General features: G+C 44.2%; 1 protein-coding gene across 1 annotated transcript; it reads left to right on the top strand.

The window, feature by feature from the left end:
- Nucleotides 1–15: 15 nt before the first annotated feature.
- sin3b (SIN3 transcription regulator family member B) lies at nt 16–22264 on the top strand. The gene is made up of 19 exons (XM_061824797.1): nt 16–579; nt 1650–1756; nt 1959–2112; nt 7381–7749; nt 7874–8029; nt 8209–8337; nt 8438–8527; nt 8617–8735; nt 9524–9737; nt 9846–9962; nt 11013–11251; nt 12638–12821; nt 13520–14387; nt 16155–16324; nt 16404–16577; nt 19331–19423; nt 19515–19609; nt 19948–20146; nt 21422–22264. The coding sequence occupies exons 1-19, from the start codon at nt 466–468 to the stop codon at nt 21656–21658; spliced, it is 3828 nt and encodes a 1275-aa protein (XP_061680781.1). The 5' UTR covers nt 16–465; the 3' UTR covers nt 21659–22264.
- Nucleotides 22265–22948: the final 684 nt, after the last annotated feature.

The raw sequence follows: 22948 nt of genomic DNA, 5'->3' as shown, positions 1-22948 counted from the left end.
CGCATGCGTAGTCTTAGTTTTTACGCCCCTTTTTTCATTTTTTTCCTTTTTTTTTTTTACTTGACTCTGGCTTCCGGACGTGGAGAAACAGCGCTGCCGCCGAATTTAAAGAGACAGGCGATAGTTATTTTAAAAACGATAAACGGTAACCATTGTCCCTCATCTTATTTTTCCCCTCCCTCTGATGCGTCTCGAGTCCGCTCGTTCAATTCGACGATGTTTCGCCAAAGTCTCCTCGAGTAGCTGCTTGTCTCTGTCATCTCAGCTGGGTTTTCGTTCCGTTGGCGCCGTGCGGAGCAATACTGCCGGAGCCAGGCAAAGTAGGGCTTTGCTTTGCTCGCTGGCTCACTGGTGGCAGGCTGGCTCCCCGACCGAGAGGACGCTTTGTCGGCTAGCCAACCCGCCGAAGCGACACCGAAGCTTCCCTCGCAAGTTGGGCTTCCGCAGCCTCCCGTCGCCGGGCTCATGGCGAAGATCCAGGCGCACAGCACGGCGAAACAAATCAACCAAATCCAAGACAAGCCTTTCGTTATAACACAAAAGCAAGTGCAGCAGCAGCAGCACTTCCAGAAGCTCAAGGTAAGACAACGGCAAAGGGGGAGGAAAAGTCCCCTCAGAGTCAGTCACAACCATTTTGTTTTATTACACCGAGCTTGCCTCATTTGAGGCACCGAACGTCGAGACGAGTGAAAGCGTTGTTGGCGAACACCGCCGCGGACCTCTGGCATATCCCAAGTTATTCATTTCACAGCAGTTTAACGTCGATCTTTAATCCTATATATGGGAAAGTGTGTTTTGTATGGACGGGCGTCCCAAGTGACAGTCGAACGACACAGTTTGCGCTACTTTCTCATTTCACTATGTCATTGGCAGACACCCAGAGCAAATATGAACTTAAAAAAAAGGCTCGCTTGTGGGAAGTTCCTCCTTGTTCCCTTTTTCAGCCACCCCGAACAAAGTGGAGGACGTCAGCCAGGGCTAGCCGAGAGAGGCTACTCCACTTGATTAGCAGCTTCTTTACGTGTTTATTCGTATCGCGGGGTTCGCATTTTGCTGTTGTGAGATGGTTAAAATGGGCGACGAATAAGCCTCTAGTGTCAAAATGTGTATGCGTGTGTAGGTGCTCGAGGAGTTATTGTCGTCATTTGACTGGCTAACGCTAGCCCGAGTAAACCCTCCAAAGATATGTGCCAGTGCTTTGTTCGAACACATTATTTCATCGTAACCTTTACCCAAACTTGCTCGTGATGAATAAAGAAAGGCACGAAGCAGCGAACAAAAGCCTCCTGGCGTGTTTTGGTAGCCACGCATTCATTCTATTATTTATTTATTTACTTGCTGTACACCGCGTACAGCTGTTTACTTGAGTATTTGCTGACCGAGATTTCGCCTCGGACATTGACGATACTTGCGGCGTTCGAAAATATGCACAAGTACCCATTGAGGAGATTCCGCTCTGCATTCGCGCGCGCGTGTGTGTGTGTGTGTGTGTGTGTGTTCACGTACATTTGCTTATTGGGCTAAATATGAAGCGTACGCTGGTTGAACTGCAGCAGAGCTGATTCAGCATCCTGCCGTCGTTATTTGACCGTCCCGAAACGCTTCTGTCGTGTGCTTCATGTTCCAAATGTTCTCGACGTGTTTTGCAGGTTGAAGATGCTTTGTCATACCTGGACCAAGTTAAAATACGTTTTGCGAACGACCCTGGGATATACAACAAGTTTCTCGACATCATGAAGGAGTTCAAGTCACAGAGGTATTTTCCCGTTCTCTCTTCAGCAGAGACTTCAAATGCAAACGCAAATGCTTAGGATTGTGACGTCTGTCTGCAAGAATTCATTGTATTTCTGAATATTTTACACTCTGAGTCGCCTCAACATTTATTAAGCATATATTGTGTTTTTATAATCACTGATTAATCTTTTTTTTTTTTTTATTCCCTCTGATCTCCTGTGCAGCATTGACACTCCAGGCGTAATAAACCGTGTGTCGCAACTTTTCCATGGCCACCCCGACTTAGTTTTGGGCTTCAATGCCTTCCTCCCTCCTGGGTACCGGATAGAGGTCCCAAAGAATGGAATCGCTTTCCTTCAGTCGCCTTTCTCCACACAGGTGAGACAATAGCCAATTTCACACTGCGTTCCCGGTAAATTGGTGCTTCTAGGGACTATAAATTAGATTTGTGGCAACGTCATTGGGACAGTGACTGTTGTGTTCGATACAAGTGTCGTGCGTAGTCAGTTCATCCATTTTCAATACGGATTTTCCCGTTGAGTATTGCGGAGAGCCGGAGCCCATCTCAGCTGACCTTGTCAGAAAGACAGGCTGCACCCTGAGCTGGTTGCCAGTCAATCACAGGGTAAATATAGAGACAGACAACCACTCACACTCTTATTCACATCTTCACTGAGTGGGAACGGCATCCGTGCGGACTGCATGTAAATCAGGTAAATGTACCAATACATCATCAGCATCAGGAGAAGATAGGACAGAGGGCACAATGGATCTGGTGATTTTAAGCTCCGCCCCCTTAACCACGTCCCACAAGCTTTCAAAATGGCGACTGAACAGAACATGTTTGAAGTCAATCCTCTGTCGCGTATTCCTGATAATATTGGGGTATGTTTTTTGCCAAATGCGTCAAATTTGTCCAAGAGAGTTCTACAGAGAGGTCTCAATTATTTCAAGCAATGATATGTACACGGAATTAAGATTTTTGGACGGAGCAGGACGCAATGTCAGAGTTACGGTGAAACGTTGGCGATCGATGCAAAAAAAAAAAAAGTTCGACGCCTCACAAACTTCATATTGAAATCCAACGGGATGAAATAGTGGAATCGTACTTCGCATGTAAAGCAGGGTAAGTAGTTTTTATTTGGAAAGATCACAAGTAATATCATTGTAGTCTTTATAAGTGAGTGGGTGTCTTCATTTGACTTGGCTCATAATCGAACCCAGTGCTCTGTCTTAAAAGTCCGATGCGATACAAATAGGCAAATAGACGTTTCTCTTGCATGACATCGCGCATTTACGTATCCCAAACCCGACTCTTCAGCATAAAACATGAGACACTTCATTCACCAGGTTAGTGATACACGAACAAAGTGAAAGTTGTTCTCCTGCAATGTATAAAGCACTGATAATAATGAAATCAAACTCAGAGAAGATACTTCTCCCTCACTTACCTTTGTACATACAGCCTTGTGTTTGTTTATATTGTTCACATTTAGTTGTATGTCCGGTCTTTCGCAAGCCTTAATCCATCGTCGACACTTTTTCAACTGTGTTTTAGTCTTTGGAAAATGAATCAACCGGGCCCTTTGTAACCTAGCAGGATATCTTTCATCATAATTGGCACGTTCCCCAAGCACATCTGAGGACCATTTTCTTTATAACATTAACTTTTCCAAGCCCACGCTACTGACAACCAGCATTGCTTGTGGGACAAAATGGCGGCAGGAGCGTGTCAAGGCAAGGGTTAAGACAATGGGGCTATCTGATTGGCTGTTATTGTATGAGTGATCGACAGGTTGGAAAGGTCCATTACAGATATTTTTGATAATCCTATAAACTATTCCATTTGCAAACCACCGATGCTGTCATCATCATCGTCATCATGTTAAACCAACAGCAAACATGACCAACGAGCAGTCTTCATAATTTCAGGTATCAGTACCCACAAAACACTTGTTCTACTTATGAGTTATAATACCAGAGGCATCTCTCAAATTGAAAATGCATCACAGTGATTGCAGTTTAAGGGCTCAATATGCATTACACACACAAGGGTACACACACACACATACTTCTAACCTACTTTGTAGGGTGTCAATATAGCGGGATGGGGTCTATTTCGGCTCTGAATGTCCTCATCAGCACTCCATCACATTGCCATGGAGCCTCCTGAAGTTAGGGCAAGTGAGCATGGTCTGACAAACGCCGTCGAAGTAGAGCTTGGAGTGAGTGCACCTGAATGTGTTAAGTATATTAGCTGTTGTCAATTTTACATCTTCAGTTCCAGCAAATGAATCTTCGGCCTCTGTGTCCAAAGGAGCCAGTAGCCCGATTAGCTCCGTACTGCGATCTCCAAAACGCACATCCAAATTTCTGGGAGTGTGTTTAGTATCCAGCCTTGCATAGGACATGGTTTGAGTTTGCAGTTTTGTTTGCGATAATTATCAAAAATACTCCCAGATTCACTCGGAAAATTGTGCGGGACTCTTGTGTGCCAACATGGTATCACGTAACCTAACACAGTATACACCAGCCAGTCAAGTCGTGACTGGCTGTAACTGATTAAGTTCCCGTCAATAGAATATGTCATTTCAGGTTATTAGCCAAGCCGCTTATCCTCACAAGGGTTGCGGGAATGCTGGTGCCTATCCCAGCTTGCTTCGGGCGAAAGGCGGAGTCCACCCTGAACCAGTCAGTCGCAGGGCAGATATCGACACCATCACTGAGCGGGAATCGATCCCATGTTGCCCGCGCAAAGGCAGCCGTGTGCACCACTACACCATCAGTGACTCCCTCGATAGAATATAATCACATAATTTTTCTTTAGCTTTTAATGTCTTAGTGAATATTAAATTCTTTCTTCACACAAACATGGGTACTATGATGAAATCAAATGTTTCATTTTAGACATCTCTTTCTTGTGACCATCAGTGACATAGACGGTGAGTCTCTGATCCTAAACTTCACACTTTGGTCACGGGTGGCAGTGCTCCACCTTTGTTTCGTCTCTCATAGATACTATTTTGGAATAGTCATCACATTCTGGTCACGGGTGGCAGTGCTCCACCTTTGTTCCACCTCTTAAGAGATACTATTATGGAATATTCAATCTGCTTCAACTCTCCTCCCATCCTGCATCAGTCCCATCTGTCTCTTACACACAGCTGCTCAAAAAGTTGGGTACCTCCTAGATGATTTGACATAATTTTAGTCCCGATATTGGCTCGATATTGCTATCGTGGGGGATTTCCCAGATCGGGCTTGGCATATTTTGTCGGGAATCACAAAACTTCTAGTAGTGTGACATAATTCATGACCAGTGATTTGGCCCAGAAATTCTATCATGTTTTCATATATAAATATCTTCCGTTTAGTGTGGCATATCAACAACTCTGAGAGCGCACCTTGAACAACACAATTCTGTATTACAAAGAGTGTGTTGCTTCTTGTGCTTGCTAAGATTTACATACTTGATCATCGCCATTAACATATATTCACACACAAACTATATAAAATATTTATCAAAGCTTTAGAACATGATTTAACAGAATGTGGCATGTTTCCGTAAAAATGTTTGTGCAAGCACTAGCTTGCTAGGCTACGTAATGTTTTGTTGCCGGCTTGCGGGCTAAATTTTATATATATATATATATATATATATATATATATATATATATATATGTATAATGAGTCCATGAACATACCACAACCACTCCTTAATTAGACAGCCCAAAACACCATCTCTCGAGCACCATGTCACACTGCATCCCCCCCCCCCCTTTTAAATATTTTTTTTACCTAACATTGCCACTGCGGGCCATTGTTCTGTCATGATAACGGTTTTGTCCGCTTTCAGCGAAAAGTGACACGTTTTCTGGCCAAGCCTTCCTGACACAGTTTGATCTGATGAGATAAATCCCAGTGATCATAAAAAAATTGGATATGGTGGTATCGAAATATACTTTTAGTGTTGTCACTGACTGACTGAGATGCGGCAAGATTTTATGGCAGTAGTCTGACAAAATTGGTCTTGTAGTCTGATCCAGGCACTAAATGGCCATTGTGTTTTAATTTCAACTAATAATATACTGACATTCCCAATAAAACTCAACTATAGCTAAGTACACATTATATACATACATCTTTAGTACCTTTGTGTTCAGTGCAAACATGAGCTCCGAGAACGTACTCACCGGGCACGGCAGCCCCATTTATCAAAAACATAGTGTGATGTGAGATTTGAGCCAATCTCTTTTTCATATTGAAGTTTTGCAAAAATAATTTCATGGTCTGTAACGGTCTCTGAGGTGGGTGGGGCTGCTAAATCCTGGAGGCTCAAAGGCACACGACGTTTCTGCTCACGGTTTACCACGGAAGCCCATCACACTCTGATGGGGTCGCCTACGTTTCTCACATTCTGTCGAGAAGACATGGAAACGACAATGATTTGAGCAAGAATTGACACTGTTATCAGACTTTTTTTTTTTTAATTATTATTTTATGAAGAAAAAAAACAACTCCAAACAATATTCACCCATCCATTTTCCAAGCCGCATTTCCTCATAAGGGCAACAAAGACAAAATATAGTATTAAAAAAATATACAGGCTCAAGCCAACGCATTTTAACACCACTTTAACGCCCTTTACGTTCCAGAAAACAAAACATATCAACCAATCAGGTTTTAAACAGCTACCATGTTATGTTTTCACATTTCTTCTACATATTGTATTATGTATACATTTTCCATAGTCTTTCCAGATAAAATAATTCATAAACTTATCGTGTAGAGGGTAAAAGTAGTGCATTTCTTAACACCCTCAGATCATTAAGATATTTTTAAAAACTATTTGTAAAAATACAGGGTTACCCTTGTAAATTCAGCCTCACACCAACTGGCCCCTGGTACTCGCTGCAGTGAACTAAATGGCCCCGGCTACTTAATGCAGAAATACTACACTACTACTACACCACCCCAGCATTGTTCATTTTCCACTAATTTTGTTCTTTTTCAGATCAGGTTTGCAGTGGGATTTTCATCAATTCAAATGGGCTTCAGTACCAACGGCATGTGAACATGCCAAGTAGAGTTTTCTTCATTTATATCAGCAAACATTTGGTTTTATGCTCTCCAGAAAGTTACGGCGTCTCTCATCAAATCTCTGTCATCCATTATCGTCCATTACTGTGTGGTCTTCATTGACTTGTGAAGGACATTTGGGGCTCTTGATCTGCTCAGTGCACCACTGTGTTCACGAACAAGTGTACTGCTGAGTTAATGTTGCATAGTTGGAGTAAAGTGGCTTTTAATTTTAATTATTATTTTTTTTTATAGAAAGCATCACTGCTTTAAGTACCAAAACAACAAAGCTAAAGGATGAGACAAAACCACATGATTGGGCGATTTATCTCTAACCATCATGACATAATACTTTGGTATTAGGTGCATTATACAGATTGATGCTTTTGGAATCAAGAAACTAATTGACGTGTGATCTTGTACCTTAGGTGTTAAAATAACAGTTAAAATTGTGTCCGCCATCTTGGAATTCTTTCACTGGTTTCTTGCCAAAGACAAATATATGATTCTCCTCTACTGCGGGACAGCCATTGAGAGCACTTGGACTTGAATTTGTCATCTGTTCAGGTGTCGCCCGGACAACAGGGGAAGATTGTCACCACCTCCACTGTAACGTCGGCCTCTGGTGCTACATCCACCACCACCTCTGAAGCCGGAACCCCCCAAACCAGCGACGTGAAGCCAGGTTCAGCAGATTCCCTATCTTCGTCAACCTCTTCAGCCGGGCCCTTGGAAAATCCAAGCAGATTGTCCCTTCCATTGGCAAGCAAAGATGGCCAGAATCAGGCCGCCACCTCGTCAGTGTCTCCGCCTGCCTCCGAGACCAGCCCAGTCGAGTTCGACAGTGCCATCAGCTACGTAAACAAGATCAAAAACCGCTTTCTGGACCACCCAGAAATATACAGAGCCTTCCTAGAGATTCTTCACACATATCAGGTACTCCTCTGTGAAAAAGCTGTGATGCATCATGGTGCTGTTGAAGTTGCCATCAGCGGCCTTTTCTCGTTCACCTTGACTAATGGCCAGCTTAATAATACTCTCACGGCCTTCCATTTCTCAGAAGGAACAGCTGGAGGTGAAGGAGAGCCGAGGCAGTCGAGGTACCAGCGGGATGACTGAAGATGAGGTCTTTTCTAAAGTTGCCAGTCTTTTCAAAGGACAAGAGGACCTGCTAGCCGAGTTCGGTCAATTCTTGCCTGACGCCAAGAGATCGCTGGTCAGTACAGACAGACTGACATTAGCATGATCTCTTTGGTCCATAACTTAGTCCCCAAAAATGCCATGCTGGTAAACGTTGTCTTTTTAACAGCGAGCTTAACACGTAGCATTTATATGAATCTCTTTAAGTTTATCTGATATCCAGCCCTGTGACACGAGACAATATGTTTTCAATAGTTCACCGGGAACTCACTGACGGGAACGAAAGAGCAACTAAAGAGACCAGAAGACGATGACCTGATAACCAAGCAGAACAAAAAGAGGCCCAGACCCATCCTCCTGCCCCACATGTCTCCGCTACTCAAGGTAGTGCATCCAAATGATGAACTACTACTTCAATATATAAGGCAACTTAACAATATATTGTATGTCTGTACTTCATCATGACTATTTTTCCATCCTAAAGAAAAAAATGAAGTATTCCTGCACCAAAGACCAGTCCATCGCTTCAGTTGGCAAACATGGAGTCTTGCGAGAGTTCTCCTTCTTTGATAAGGTAAGGAATCGTTGATGTTCTTCCATGGCAGGTTACTGAAGTCATATTTTACAGATTCTATAACGCTGACATTGTGATTTGTCCGTCAGGTTCGCCGCCTGTTTAAAAGCCAGGAAGTGTATGAGAACTTCCTGCGCTGCATTGCCTTGTTCAACCAGGAGGTGGTATCAGGAGCTGAGCTGCTTCAGCTTGTCACTCCTTTCCTGGGGTAAGGAGAAAGTAAAAAATGCCCGTGTAGGGTAATCATCTTCCAAAATGTAATGCATTATGTATTAGTTCATGTATGCCGTAAACAATACTCCATTTACATACATTCTAGGTGTGTTTTTATACAAATTTTGATCCTTGAGTTTTTTAAAATGTAGGAAAATAAAGACTTAAGTAATTAAAACGTATTGCAAATAAAACTTCAACTGAGAATTTTGCCCAAGTACATTTAGAACTGTGCTTGTAATTATCCCAACTCATCATACATGGAGAAACATTTTTTTTCCCCTCACGGCTGGAGCCAAGCTCGCCTCACAACCAAAATCGAAATCTTGCCAGCAACCACTATGAGTTCACATATCAGTAGCTCACAGTGCGTCTGTATATTCTGAATTCTGGGAAAGCACTGTGAGAGTTCATTTTAAAATGAGTGCTTTAAAAGAAAGATGTGACCCCCATTTTTTGATTTTTAGAGTGAATGCGCTGTCCGCTTCGTGTTAGTGGGAATTTTTTACATTACCACTTCTCAATACGGAGTTTCCTCCGGGTCGCGCAAACATTGCATTTGACTGTTTGCATCTTTTTCTCTACTGAACTACAATAATATAAATAGAATCAGAGTTTGAGGTCAGCGATCCCATTTTAAGGAGCACACATCTACGGGTAATGCACTTCTGTAGAATCTTCCGCCCACTGCAGCAAATGCCCATATAATGCTGTACAACAAAGCAAAACTGTGTCCGGCCTTCTGATATTAATCATTCAAGTTTGCATCCAAACGCTTTCCAGGAAGTTTCCTGAAGTGTACACACAGTTCAAGTCCTTCCTGGGAGACAAAGAGCTCTCTCATGCCATGTCTGGGCTGTCAGATCGCTACATGGAGGGAGGAGGAGGCAGGGAGGTTGATTACGCCTCTTGCAAACGTTTGGGCTCCAGCTACAGAGCGCTGCCCAAGACCTACCAGCAGCCTAAATGCAGTGGGCGCACCGCTTTGTGTAAAGAGGTATGACTACTATATTATTTATTTACTCTTACAATATTTTATTGACGCAGAAAATAATATTTATGTTGAGAGAAACCTGTTACTGATGCTTTACTTTGATGTGTTTAGGTATTAAATGACACTTGGGTGTCATTCCCCTCCTGGTCCGAGGATTCCACCTTTGTCAGCTCCAAAAAGACTCCTTATGAGGAGCAGCTGCACCGCTGTGAGGATGAAAGATTTGAGGTACTAGAGATGTTCTTATTTTTCTAAATGTGTGAACATTTACAACAATTACTAGCGTGTCTACACTATCTAAGTGTTCAGTGATCCCTGTCTATTAGACACATAGCTAAAATTTCCAAACCCCCACCTCATAAAATATAAAGAAGCACACAATTCACACGGAACGTGCCAAGTCGCTCAACATAGAGTGGATAACTGTTAAGGCAGTAAACGGCCAACCAAGTTTACACACTCATTTACTGACTCAGACTTCCCTCAATAGGTCAGGCCCTGCTTTTTCAAGTTACACAAATTCAGTCACAGATACTACAGTACTCTAGAATGGGAAGATGGTGAACCCAAATGGACAAAAATAGCACCCAGATCTCACATACATATATTTTGACGTTGTATGCATGAATTAAATACTCATCTATTATGGGGGTAGTGTGGAACATAACCCACACCATTAACAAGAGAATGCGGCATTTAGTTTAAATGCTAAATATACCCCAGACTACATGATTCAAGCACTTGAATATAATTTCATACCCATTTGTATCATTACCGTTAAAAATTGGCTGCAAATCATTTCATTTCTAAAGAATGCACTGTAAGTGTGAAGAATCCGGCGTGTATGCTTTACAGCCCATAATAATATTATTGCTTTCCCATTAGCTTGCTTATTGCGTTTTGAAATCAGTGATGCATTGATATTGAGTTTTTAAAATTCAAACAGTGTACTGAAAATGACTTTTACTTGGACAGTGTGCCTTAACAGCTAGTTGTTACTAGCTGATCAGCTGTTAACGTCCTCCACTGTCAATAGCAATCAGAACCTTGCCCAACATCATCCGAGTGGGTTTACTACTCTGCCAGTCTTTCTTAGGAGCAGAGCATTTTGGTGGCATCTTTGGGTGTTCACCAAATTGTGCATAGGTGCAACAAGATGAGTTTTGAGTCATCTTAAATGTGTTAGATTCGACAGAACAATACACCAGTCTGGAAATTATGAATCACTGGGGGTTGTGTGGACATACTTTGAATGAAGTGAATGTGTGTTTATTTTAGTTGGATGTGGTTCTGGAGACCAACCTGGCCACCATCCGAGTGCTCGAGAGCGTCCAGAAAAAGCTGTCACGTCTCTCACCCGAGGACCAGGATCGCTTTCGACTAGACGACTGCCTAGGCGGCACCTCCGAGGTCATCCAACGCCGCGCCGTGTATCGGATCTATGGCGACAAGGCCCCGGAGATCATCGAGGGGCTGAAGAAGAGTCCGGCCACAGCGGTGCCTGTCGTGCTCAAGAGGTCAGAGCTGTTCTTTCCCTGCTGAGATTAAACATTTCTTCTTCACTTTAGAAATGCCTATTTGTATGAATGAATATGAAACATAACTGCCATATAAAACAAATAAGATGGGTTTCAAAGGAACTTTGTCAGTTTACAGTCAATGGCCACAGCATTAATGATGAATATGCTTTACACTGTAATATTGTAATATCGATGCTCAGTTTGGATTGATGCTGTAAGAAAGGTGTTTTTTTTTTTTTTTTTTTTTTTAAACAATATGAATTTTCGTGTAGTTAAAGGGGAAATCCAGTGGTTTGCATTAACAATGTATCCAATAGGTCATGTAATATGTACTCCATTTTGACAATGTGGTGTTAAATCCTCTCTCATTTAATAGTGTTCTGAGAAGACAAGACAGTTACGAATTTTCAGGGGCGCTACAATTTTCGTGAGTCACATGACCTACGTGGGTGTATGTGACGTGTGAGCTCGCTCCACGTCATTCCACCTGAAGAACCATCCGAATATTCAACATTATTTACAACCGAGTAGCGGAGCTCGCTCGCGGGGGAGCGAACTCACGGCTCCGCCGCTCAGCGGCGTTATTTACAGCCACAGGTTCAAATCTTTATGAAAGTATTCCTCCGTCTTCCCGATCAACCGATACTCCTATTTCTTCATCAGATGAGGATAAATCCGAGAAATCAGCGCGTGGAACGGCACGTAACACGTCACATATACCCACGTAGGACACGTGACCTGAAAAAATGGCAGCGCCCCTGAAAATTCAAAATTGTCGATAATCTTCTCAAAACACTATTTAATAAGAGATGATTTAACATCACATTGTTACGATAGAGTACATATTACATGACTTATTGGATACATTGTTCATGGAAACCACTGGATTTCCCCTTTAACTGCTCTTATACCTGGCGCCGTTATGGCCTTTATGTAACTAAATGTTAAAGACAGTTTCCTATGATGCAGTACACTTGAACTATCCATCCATATCTTATCCGAGGTCAGATCTCAGGGGGAGCAGCTTTAGCAAGGAAGGCCAGACATCCCCCTCCCTTTGATCTTTTGGTGTTCCCAACTCAGCCGAGACACATACACTTGAACACCACAAAAAAAATTACAACTGCATTAATTTACGGATTTGTTAAATTTAATACCCCTGATAGTCATTCAAATCTGAGTATTACCATCTTTATAAAGGCACAATGTTTATGTCTTGTGAGATTATACATGTGCCATATGCCTAATTTTATGGTTGAGTGTGCCTTTTGCATTTACATGCATGTTAAACTCAGTTTAAAGGCTGACGGTTACCAACATACAGTGGTGTTCACTTTAGCACATTAACATTAATAATGGCGGAACCTGCACTGTGGTTCACAGATTGAAAGCAAAGGAAGAGGAGTGGAGAGAGGCCCAGCAGGGTTTTAACAAGATCTGGAGGGAGCAGTATGAGAAGGCCTACCTCAAGTCCCTGGACCATCAAGGAGTCAACTTCAAACAGAATGATATGAAAGCCCTGCGCTCAAAGAGTCTCCTCAATGAAATAGAAAGTGTCTACGATGAGGTAACCGCTTTTTCTCTCTAAAGCTCGGATCAACCAGCAGCTGGATACCGTGACAGTTAATGTTTCAAGCAATTTCAATGACGCGTCATAAATACACCCCCATAATTTAGTCAGAATAGGAAAGTCTGGCTCATTACCCCTTGACTTTTTGTCCACGTTCCAGATCACCTCTCGTAGATTTTCATCGTGTGAAATGTTTTTATATGCTGTTGCAAGTATTACACATGAAACATTTTGTCAAACATCCGTTAAATTAATTTTGCCCTTCAGATTTCCCAGCTTTGCCTCTTTTTGGAGGCTGTCACTGTCAGCATAATTAGCCTCAAAATGTCTTTTGACTTTTGTATAAATACAAGTTGAGGCAGCTGATGTGGGTTTGACCAAATGCAGATTCCCAGCCTTAGTGACTCCCTGACTTCTTGGGTTAGGGGTCATAATTTACACACAGAACAAAGTGAGCCTTTTATTATTCCAGTAAGGGGAAAATTCCGTCTTTATAGGAGCAAAGTGGACAATAGCGGTACATAAGGATAATCAAGAATAAAAAAATTCCCAAATATCAGGCAATGAGACTGAATGTTAGGAAAACAAAAAAAGTTCTGTACAAAATAGCTTGACTAAATGTTCATTTGGGGACACGGATTTCTGTGAGGATCGATCCAGCCTATTAAAGCTCATCATCTTCACGCTTGTTTCAGCGACAGGAGCAGAGCACAGAAGAAGGAGGCGTTGGCCAGCAGGCTCGTAACGGCTCCAGCACAGCGTCAGCCAGTGAGCCTCACATGGTGTTTACGTACGAGGACAAGCAGGTCCTAGAAGACGCCGCCGCGCTCATCATCTACCACGTCAAACGCCAGCCCACCATCCACAAAGACGACAAGGACCACATCAAGCGCATTATCCAGCACTTTGTCCCCGACCTGTTCTTTTCACGTCGTGGCGAGCTCAGTGACACAGAGGATTGGACAGACGAGGAGGTGGAGCCAGAGGAGGGAGGAGAACGCGGAGCGGTGGTGGCGGCAGTGACGACGACGACGACAACCACAACAACAGGAGGGACTACTAACACTTCTGATGCAGTAGGAGGAGCAGCAGCAACGGGTAGTCAGTCACATACTCAACCAGTCCAAGCCCAAAGCCAGCAGCAACTAAACAATGAATCCAGACGGAGACGCTGCAGCCCGTCCCAACCAACGGACACCGAGGCTTCCAGCACTCCGAGCAGCACCAGCCAAACTGCGACCATCACCGGAACTATCCCCGGATCCACACCTATGGAGGTCAGTTCTGGCACTGCTACTGAAAAGGTGGACCTGCGCGACCCTGAGGCTGAGCACCAGAAGGAGCTGGACGACGTCTACAACCTGTTCTACGTCAACAACTACTGGTACTTCTTCCTACGGCTGCACCAAACTCTGTGCTCGCGCCTGTTGCGAGTGTACCGGCAGGCCGAGCGTCAGCTGCTGGAACACCGCGCCGAGCAGAGCAGGGAGCGGCTACTCGTGGCCGAAGGGAGGCGGGAAAAGGCGTGTGACCTTGCTATGGAGCTGCGCCTCAAACAGCCAAGTAAGTTAGAGAAGTCTCTGGTGACCACACCATGAACACACGTTTCTCCATAATTGTTTTTATAAAAACATGGTGCGACCTACTATTGTTTTCGTCACCATGGTAATGAGTGTACCCAGTCACGTTTGGGTTGACAAGATGAAGGCTGATGATCGTAAAAAAACGGGATGTGGTGATATCTCAACGCAAGATTTTATTCTGGTAGTCTGACATTGTGCAATGGTGAAAGATCAAATTTGTCATGTCTGATCCAGGCCATACGCGTTTCTCACACATCACCATGTTTTTTCTTTTGTTTTGTTTGTTTTATTTTTAAAAGACGATTGGTGCTCAGATATTTACATTAGTATGTCAAAAGACACGCAACAAGGCTAAAAATAAACTAGGTTTTGGATTATAATATACTGTACACAAGCGGCAATGCGGCGTTAATGTCTTTGTGGACCCGATCAACGATGGAATTGATGTGATCAGCGAATTATGACATTAAAGTCGATCAGCATAAAATCCTAATTATTATCCTATTCCAATAATACAGATCAGATTGCTGTAAAGCAGGGGTGCTCAATGCATTGATCGCGAGACAGTCTTGGTCATTCACAGGATGGCGTGCCAAAAAAAAAAAAAAAGCCAATGTTCCCTCTAAGTTGCGCGCGTGCGCAATTGTGCACCGCTGATGCAGTCTCTTCCCAGATATTCTGCGTTGCGTGCAAAAAATAAAACATAATCCAATGCAAATTGAAAGTATAACATACAGCTATTCAGTTTGTGGCATTTTGCAATGTGATTCAATGAGTGAGGGATGACTGGTTGTTACATCCAATGGCACAATTCATATAAAATGAAAAGAAGAAGCCACTGGTTTCTTTTGAACAGCACACGGAACTTTTTCTAACAACGACCACTGCTCCGCCACACTCTTTTTACTTGTTCCCCCCTCGCTCTTAAGGACATATAGTTATAATTACAAATGTTACAGTACATGCGCAGCCCATCAATGTGTTTTATAATGACAGCGTCCACCACCGCTGCTTTAGTTCGCAACACAGTCTGGGCAACGTAGAGCAAAGACGAGCTAGGCATGCGGCTTATATTTACTTTCGATATTAATGGAGAAAGTTAAAGAAATGTTGTTTTAAGATGCAATGACTGTCGGAGTATGTGAATAACCGAAGAAAAATTGGTTAAACTGGATGAGAGTTTCTCTTTCCCGAGTAGGAAAGGTTTGGTCTGAAGCCAAAGTAGAAAGTGCAGGATGAGATGGTGTGTCATTTTAAAATTCCACCTGGGCACATCCTGATCCAGGATGAAAGCACAGACAATACAATGCACAAAAAGCAAATTCTGTATTTTAAATATAGGACCCAACCTTAAAACGGTTTGGGAGCATCATCATCGCTTCAACAACTTAGCATACATGTTTTTGGAATGTGGAAGGAAACGCACACAAACATGGGAGAATCCAAAATAGAAACAGGTTTCAATCCAGGACCTCTCAGATGTGAGACACAGCTGTGAGCCACTATTCCACCATCCTGCCTCTTTCCCCTCATTCAATTTAATTTTGTCTAGACACCAAATGGTACTCCATTGTCAAAAATGTCCTTTAAATGTGAATTTATGTTCCAACTTGCTAACAAAAACAAAAATAATTCATTTTGCTGCAGTAACAATAGTACACATTTATACCTAGTACTGGACGATGTTTCTTTAGTCCTAATCGGAACTCCAGGTGATTGCTGAAAATTTTGCTGATGTTGTGTACAGGTGAGGTGGAGTTGGAAGAATACTATCCAGCCTTCTTAGACATGGTGCGCAGCCTGCTGGATGGCAACCTCGACTCGACTCAGTACGAGGATACACTACGGGAGATGTTCACCATTCACGCGTACATTGGCTTCACCATCGACAAGGTTATCCACAACATCATCCGACAGGTAGGCAAAGTCCCACATAAAGCGCCGGTACCCCCAATGTGATGCTTCCCCTGTCTAAAGATCAATTTCGTGACTTTAGCTGCAGCACCTGGTGAGCGACGAGGTCTGTCTGCAAGTGGTCGATCTGTATCTGGCTGAGAGGAAGAGGGGTGCCGCCGGGGGGAACCTCTCTTCTCAGTGCGTGCGAGCAGCCTGGGAGACGAGCTACCAGTGGAAGGCTGAGAGAGCCATGGCCGAGGAGAACTGTTTCAAAGTCAGTCAATCACAACTGAATTTGTTTCATTTATGCATCGTTTGCTCACTCACTGACCACAATTTTCCTGTTGAGATACAAAATGTCTTCTTCCAGGGAATCGTGGGCTAAAATGGAATATATTTCAACAGATTTGTGAAAGCAAAATTGTACCTGGTGTGACTGGCAATGGGCTCTATGCACATAATCATAGAATGTCATATCCATTGTGGGTAGTAGGTTTTGCTTTTTCCTGGTTAGACGAAAGCCTCAGGATGACCCTTAAAGTACCATAATTCCTGACCTACAGAGTGCACCTGATTATAAGCCTCACCCAGTACATTTTTAAAGAAATACCATTTGGTACATACACAAAGTGCACCTGTGTAAAAGCCACAAGTGCCCACATTGAAACTGATATTGAAACATGAGATATTTACAAAGAAAGATGGTACACGCAGAGTTTAATGCTAGCACCGCGCTAACGCCGCACTAACAGGGCTGGTTTAAAAAAAAAAAAAAAAAAAACACCGGTAAAAGTCACTGAGACGTGGCAGTAACATGCTAGCACAGCTCTAACAGGGCTGGACCGGTAAAAGTCACTTCCTCGGCACATATATTCCACCAGTCTCAATCTTCCCTTTTCGGCTCGACTGCCCCCTTGGGGCCATTAGAAAAAATACGCATAAATTAGCCGCATCACCGCATAAACCGCAGAGTTGAAAGTGTGTGAAAAATCTTGCGGTTTATAGGCCGGAAATTACGGTAGATGGATTTTTTCCTCAGGCAGCATGGGAATTGTGTTCTGGTGTGCACGTCGTCCAAATTGAACAGACATTTCATCTTTGGCTTGTGAGTATTTTTTTGTAAGTTCACCATAAGAACACACAGTATTTGCTGTCGACACTTCATCCAGCAACAGATTGTTTGACCAAAAACCCTCAAGGAGAAAAAGAAACTACACCAAGGTCCTCTCCTGGTATTGTTCCAATGGTGCGATTACTCCCTTCAACGACCATGGGTGGGTGTTCGGGACATAGTAACTAATACGCAGGAGATAGTCAGGTGCAGTGCGAGCTGGGCTGTGGCCGAAGTCAAGGACCTTGGTGCTCTGATCCCTGGCTATAGAACATGACTCTTAAGACGTGGAACGTCACCTCTTTGGCATGGAGGGAGTCTGAACTGGTGTGTGCGGTTTAGAAGTTCTGATGAGAAATAGAAGGACTGGTCTCCACACACTGCTTGAACTCTGTTACCAGTCCTCTTGAGAGGGGTTGGACTCTCTTCCATGCTGGTGTTCTCCACGGTGAGAGGCGCCAAACAGGTGTTGGTATACTTATTGCCGACTGGCTCGCTGCCTGTGCATTGAGGTTCACCCCAGTGGACGAGAGGGTAGCCTCCCTCAGCTTTCGTGTCGGGGGTGGGTCGGGTCCTGACTGTTGTTTGTGCCTATGGATTGAACAGCAGTTCGGAGTACCCACCCTTTTTAGAGTCCTTAGAGGGGGTGCTGGAGAACGCTCCCGTTCGGGACTCCATGGTTCTGCTGGGGGACTTCAATGCCCACGTGGGAAATGACAGTGAGACCTGGAAGGATGTGAATGGGGTGAATGCACCCCGATCAGAACCTGAGCAGTGTTCCGTTATTGCAGTCACTGTGATTTGACGGGTGAGTATGTGCCATCACACTCACAAATCTGCAGTCGAGTACGAAAAATCACCCATTTTTTACGAGTAGCAGTACATAGATATTGAAAAATGTCGCTTATTTTGTGTAATCTTGACCAATGTTCCCTCTAAGCTGCGCCACTGCGCAAGTGCGCACTTGTCAGCACACATGAAAACCAATCCAGCGCAGTGAACCACAGCCTGACGTTGTTTTTTTTTTTTTTAAACACGGAAGCACACGGTCTCTGCTGCTCAGCCTACTTCTACTCCCTAGTTTACCTGACAACGCCCCCTCCGCTCTTAAAGCGGTACACTCATAATTACAAACAGAACACACCCATAACTTCATATCTGCGGGCATGGCTGACTACAGTCGTACGTTTTTCAAATGTGAGTGACTGGTTATTGGACTTCCGTGCTCATTAAGTATTGTCCATTAGGAACACCATGTTGAAGCAGAAGGGTGTCCTCACGTGCACCTGGCACCAGGACGCCCAAGGACAACTTTATGGTCATGTCCCCGGACTTGCGACCGCATGTCTTGGGCACTCAGGTGAAATTCTGATCCAACATCCAGGGTGTCAGGAGGGGAAAGCAGTGCAGTATAGTGGGGATGGGGGCGCTGTTGACCTCGACTAGGGACGTTGTGAGTTGGTGGGCAGAATACTTCGAAGACCTCCTTAATTCCACTGACGTGCTTCCCTATGAGGAAGCAGAGTTTGGTGTCTCCTATCTCTGGGGTTGAGCTCACCTAGGTGGTTAAAAAGCCAGATGAGGTAGCTGGCGCATTTGATCCGGATGCCTCCCCGGTGAGGTTTTCCAAGCGTGTCCCCACCGGGAGAAGACCCCGGGGGTGACATGGGACACACTCGGCTGACGTGTGAATGCCTCGGGATGCCCCTGGAAAAGGTGGATGTGGATGGGGAGAGGGAAGTCTGGGCATCCCTGAAAAAAGAATCCTGCCTCTGCGACCTAACCTCGGATAAGTTAAAAAAAAAAAAAAAAATGGATGGATGGGCTCTTTTCTTTATTTGCTGGGAAATTAGCTCTGTCTTTTTTTTTTATAGAATTGTAACTAATGCTTTAATATTTGCTGTTTCTTTTACTAGGTGATGTTTATTCAGAATAAGGGTCACGTGACCATGACAATTGAGCTGCAGGACACTGAGGAGGCCCAGGCCGACGACCCTTTGGATGTTCAGGTAAATTCATTTGAGGATCGGATTTTTGAAAGCACAAAATCACGACTTGTAATTGTTCCAGTGAAATGATTTCATTTTTTTGTCGTTTCAGTGCTTGTCCAGCTATATGGAGCAGTTTGTTGGAACCGAGTCCAGTCTGTGTTCACAAGCAGACGGCTACTTTTTCAAACCCGTCTTTCTTCCACGGTAAAATAGTTCAACTCGTCCTTGTTGTGTATTATACTCGATGATATTTCATTCATACACCGTCTGTTCTCGTACGGGGTCAACCTTCATTTTTTTGAACTTTTTCCATCACAAAATAGTCTCAATCTATTCCAAGGACAGACATTTTGCATCATAAAACCTTCATTCTTAACTGTCATTCAGCATGTGTTGAATCAGAACATTAGCTCTAATGATGTGATTCTGATGTGGTTGGCTCAGCTCTTTACAGCGCGTCGGAGCCATTTTCGCAAGCATCCGTTCTGGCGTCGGCATGTCCGAATGAGAAAACGTTGATATCACGCGTCTGTCTCGTATAGGAACCTGCGTCGCTTCCGGCGCTGGCAGGTACGTCAGGTGGAGGCGATGCGCTGCAGGCGGGAGTGGCACCGACAACTGGGCGTGGAGAACGCCGGCAGCCTGGACTGCCGCTTCAAGCTCAACACTCACAAGATGGTGTTTGTCATGAACTCCGAGGACTACATGTACCGGAGGGGGGCGCTGGTCAAGGCCAGGAAGGTACCGTAGCACGTCTTCTTTTTTGACCGCTCTCCAAAGGCCTTATTTACTAAAAGTCTAGTGATTTGTTTTGCACTAATGCGTAAAATATTTTGCATCTGCTGATGGAATTGGATGGTTACAAACGCGCCAAACTCCCCCCTTGCAACACTACTTTCGAATTGATTGCTTTAACGGTCCCCTTTCATGAAATGGATGATATTGGGTTTGGTTATTAATGGAAAAAAAACGGAGGCCGGAATGGACCCATCCGTTTTTTTCACCACACAACATGATTTTGACGTATACAGCTTTTTGTAACTCCCGCCGTGAAAATCCTCTCGAGGGATTTGTTTACGACAAGAAGCAGGAAGTGACGCACTCAAGCGGTCTCGTATGTTTATACTAGTTTTACCCGCTGGAAGGTAGCTCGTTGTTCCTTCGTGTTAGCCAAAATGCCGACTCGTTGCATTGCTGGAGATTGCTCGAACACTCGGGAGGATGAATTTACCCTTCATAAGTTTCCAAGAGACCCGGTTCGACGTGAAAAATGGACTGCACGGATGCAAAGGACGAGAGCTTCGTGGGTTCCAAATGACAGATAGGTGTGTATACAGCTACTAAAAAAAAAACCCAATAGTTGTGGGCTGGGGGACGTATTCCGTAACTCAGGGGTGCTAAATGTGTCGATGTGCGCATCGCAAGGCTTTCGTGCAGCAGCCGCTGAAGGACGGCCTCTGCAGGACTTGTGGCTCGCCGCCGGCCTTGTCGACACGTCTTTGGCCGGGATGGCTCGTCTCCGCCGTGGAGGTGGATTGGACGGGGAGGCGGTTTGGCCACGCCATCGTAGTTGCTCGCGGCCGCCATTGTTCATCGCCCCCACGGAAGGGAGGTGGTTTGGCCGTGATTCGCATATCATCTAAATATGGCTCGAAACAATCGGGTAATATTGCCCCGGTCACTTCACTCAGTTGTGTGACGTTCTCTTCTTCGAAAAGAGCTTCCGTGTTGAAGAGGCGCATCTCACAGTAGGGGCGTGTTTTCCATGGCGAAGGTCCAGGGTGAGGTCATGGACGGGGGATGCAGCCAATATGGCGACCACTTGAATATCGAATGAGACTTGCGTGACTTTGCGCATGGATGACGCGCTCTCCGCTCAAATTGATTTTTTCATATGGACATTGAAGTGATGTTATATGTATTTTTCATTACAATGTCTATCTTAGAATGTTTCTAGGCATGGCACTTGGGCTTTAAATTCGAACTAAACTGCGCGGCCGGTCTTTCCTGTTCCAGTCTCAGCACCGAGTGGCAGCGAGCCAGCACGAGCGTTTGGCCAAGTGGCACCGAGGCTGGCGGGCCGAGCACGTCACGGCCTTGGCCGAGCGCGGCGTGCACAAGTGGCTGATGGGCGAGGATGAGGAAGACATGATCCCCTGCAAGACCACCTGCCTGTCCACAGAGCTCAAAGGGCAAGCAGTCAATAGATACCGCGTTCATTACAGCGGAAACAAAGCCCCCTCCTCGCCTTAAGAGGACACACACATGCGCGCGCGCGCACACACACTCACACACAGAGGTTACATGCATGGACAGCCATACACTAAATAAACAGTGCAGTACTTGTGTACCCTCCTCCCCCCACGTGTTCACTCCCTCATGCAGAGTGACCATGTAGGGTGGGGGGGGGGAGGAGGAGGAGTGGAGTCATTACCTAGTCAGGACTCACTGGGGCCAGGAAAAAGTAACCCAACCCCACCCCTCTCCCTGCCTCAAAACTGTCACTCAGCATCAGCAGCTGCATCTGGCACACAACAACAAAAAAATAAAAAAAATCAAGACGTGACCACATCATGGAAATAGTTTCAGAAATGTGAATGTCTGTTTTATTTCTTTTCTTTTCTTTTTTTTTAAATGAAAGTCCAGTGTAGTTTTTAGCGTGTAATGCCAGATAGCCTTCTGCTCGTTGGTGGATTTAATGCGCGTTTCTACAAGGAGCTCATGATATCAATGCGTTTATGTATGTTTGTGTATCCTGTACTTCATTATGACGAGTATGTGCATATGTATTTTTTTCTACATACAGTATGCATTTACACCATCTGACGATCATGTGGTTCTTTACAGTGTTTGCTTTTAGCCAACTCTTGATGTTTGCATTAATCTCCCACCTCCACCCTCCTTTTTCTTTGCGTTGTAGCTAAACACATCAGCGGGCGACAACGTAGTCCAAGTTGATTGTTTTAATACTGATGAAATTATGTATCATAATCTTGATTTCACTGAATGTTTTCTGTGTTGTCTGATTGTTTTGTTTTGCATACTGACATTGAGAATAAAAGCAAAAATATCAGTGTTAAAATAGAATGTATAACGTTTATCCTGTATCAGTTATCATAAAATAAACAACATAGTTGTGACCTTCTTAGATGTCGATGGGCGGGTCTTGTCTGAAGTGCTGTTTCATGGCGACCGCCCAAGTCTTTAGTGTGCTACGGCGATTCATTTATTGCTGAACCAGCACACTTTGTAAGTGGTTAGCGTACCTGTCTGACGGTTCTGGGTTGCCATCAATTTGTGTGGCTTTCTCTCACATCCCTCCAAAATATGGAATCAGAATTGTGCCTAAAAAAAAAAAACATTACATTTGAAATCATAAAACTAACAACACTACCAGACAAACCTTTTTGAAGTGCAAGCAAAAACAACAAAACTTTTGATGAAAATATGTTTTGCCTACGATGACGTTATTCGTTTGCGCGTTCCCTGACTTTGTGCTCTCTCACTACCTTGCGCGTGCGTTGCCTGACTTTCTGCGTTTTG

This window comes from Syngnathoides biaculeatus, chromosome 7 (assembly GCF_019802595.1).
Source record: "Syngnathoides biaculeatus isolate LvHL_M chromosome 7, ASM1980259v1, whole genome shotgun sequence".
NCBI classification, from domain to species: Eukaryota; Metazoa; Chordata; class Actinopteri; order Syngnathiformes; family Syngnathidae; genus Syngnathoides; species Syngnathoides biaculeatus.
Note: the sequence above shows the minus strand (reverse complement) of the source record. Positions and strands in the feature narration are given on the sequence as shown.

Coding starts and splice junctions, on each gene's coding strand:
- sin3b (XM_061824797.1), top strand. CDS start 466: ATGGCGAAGATCCAGGCGCACAGCACGGCGAAACAAATCAACCAAATC. Junction 11,252..12,637: donor GTGCCTGTCGTGCTCAAGAG/GTCAGAGCTGTT, acceptor TGTGGTTCACAG/ATTGAAAGCAAAGGAAGAGG. Junction 12,822..13,519: donor TAGAAAGTGTCTACGATGAG/GTAACCGCTTTT, acceptor CGCTTGTTTCAG/CGACAGGAGCAGAGCACAGA.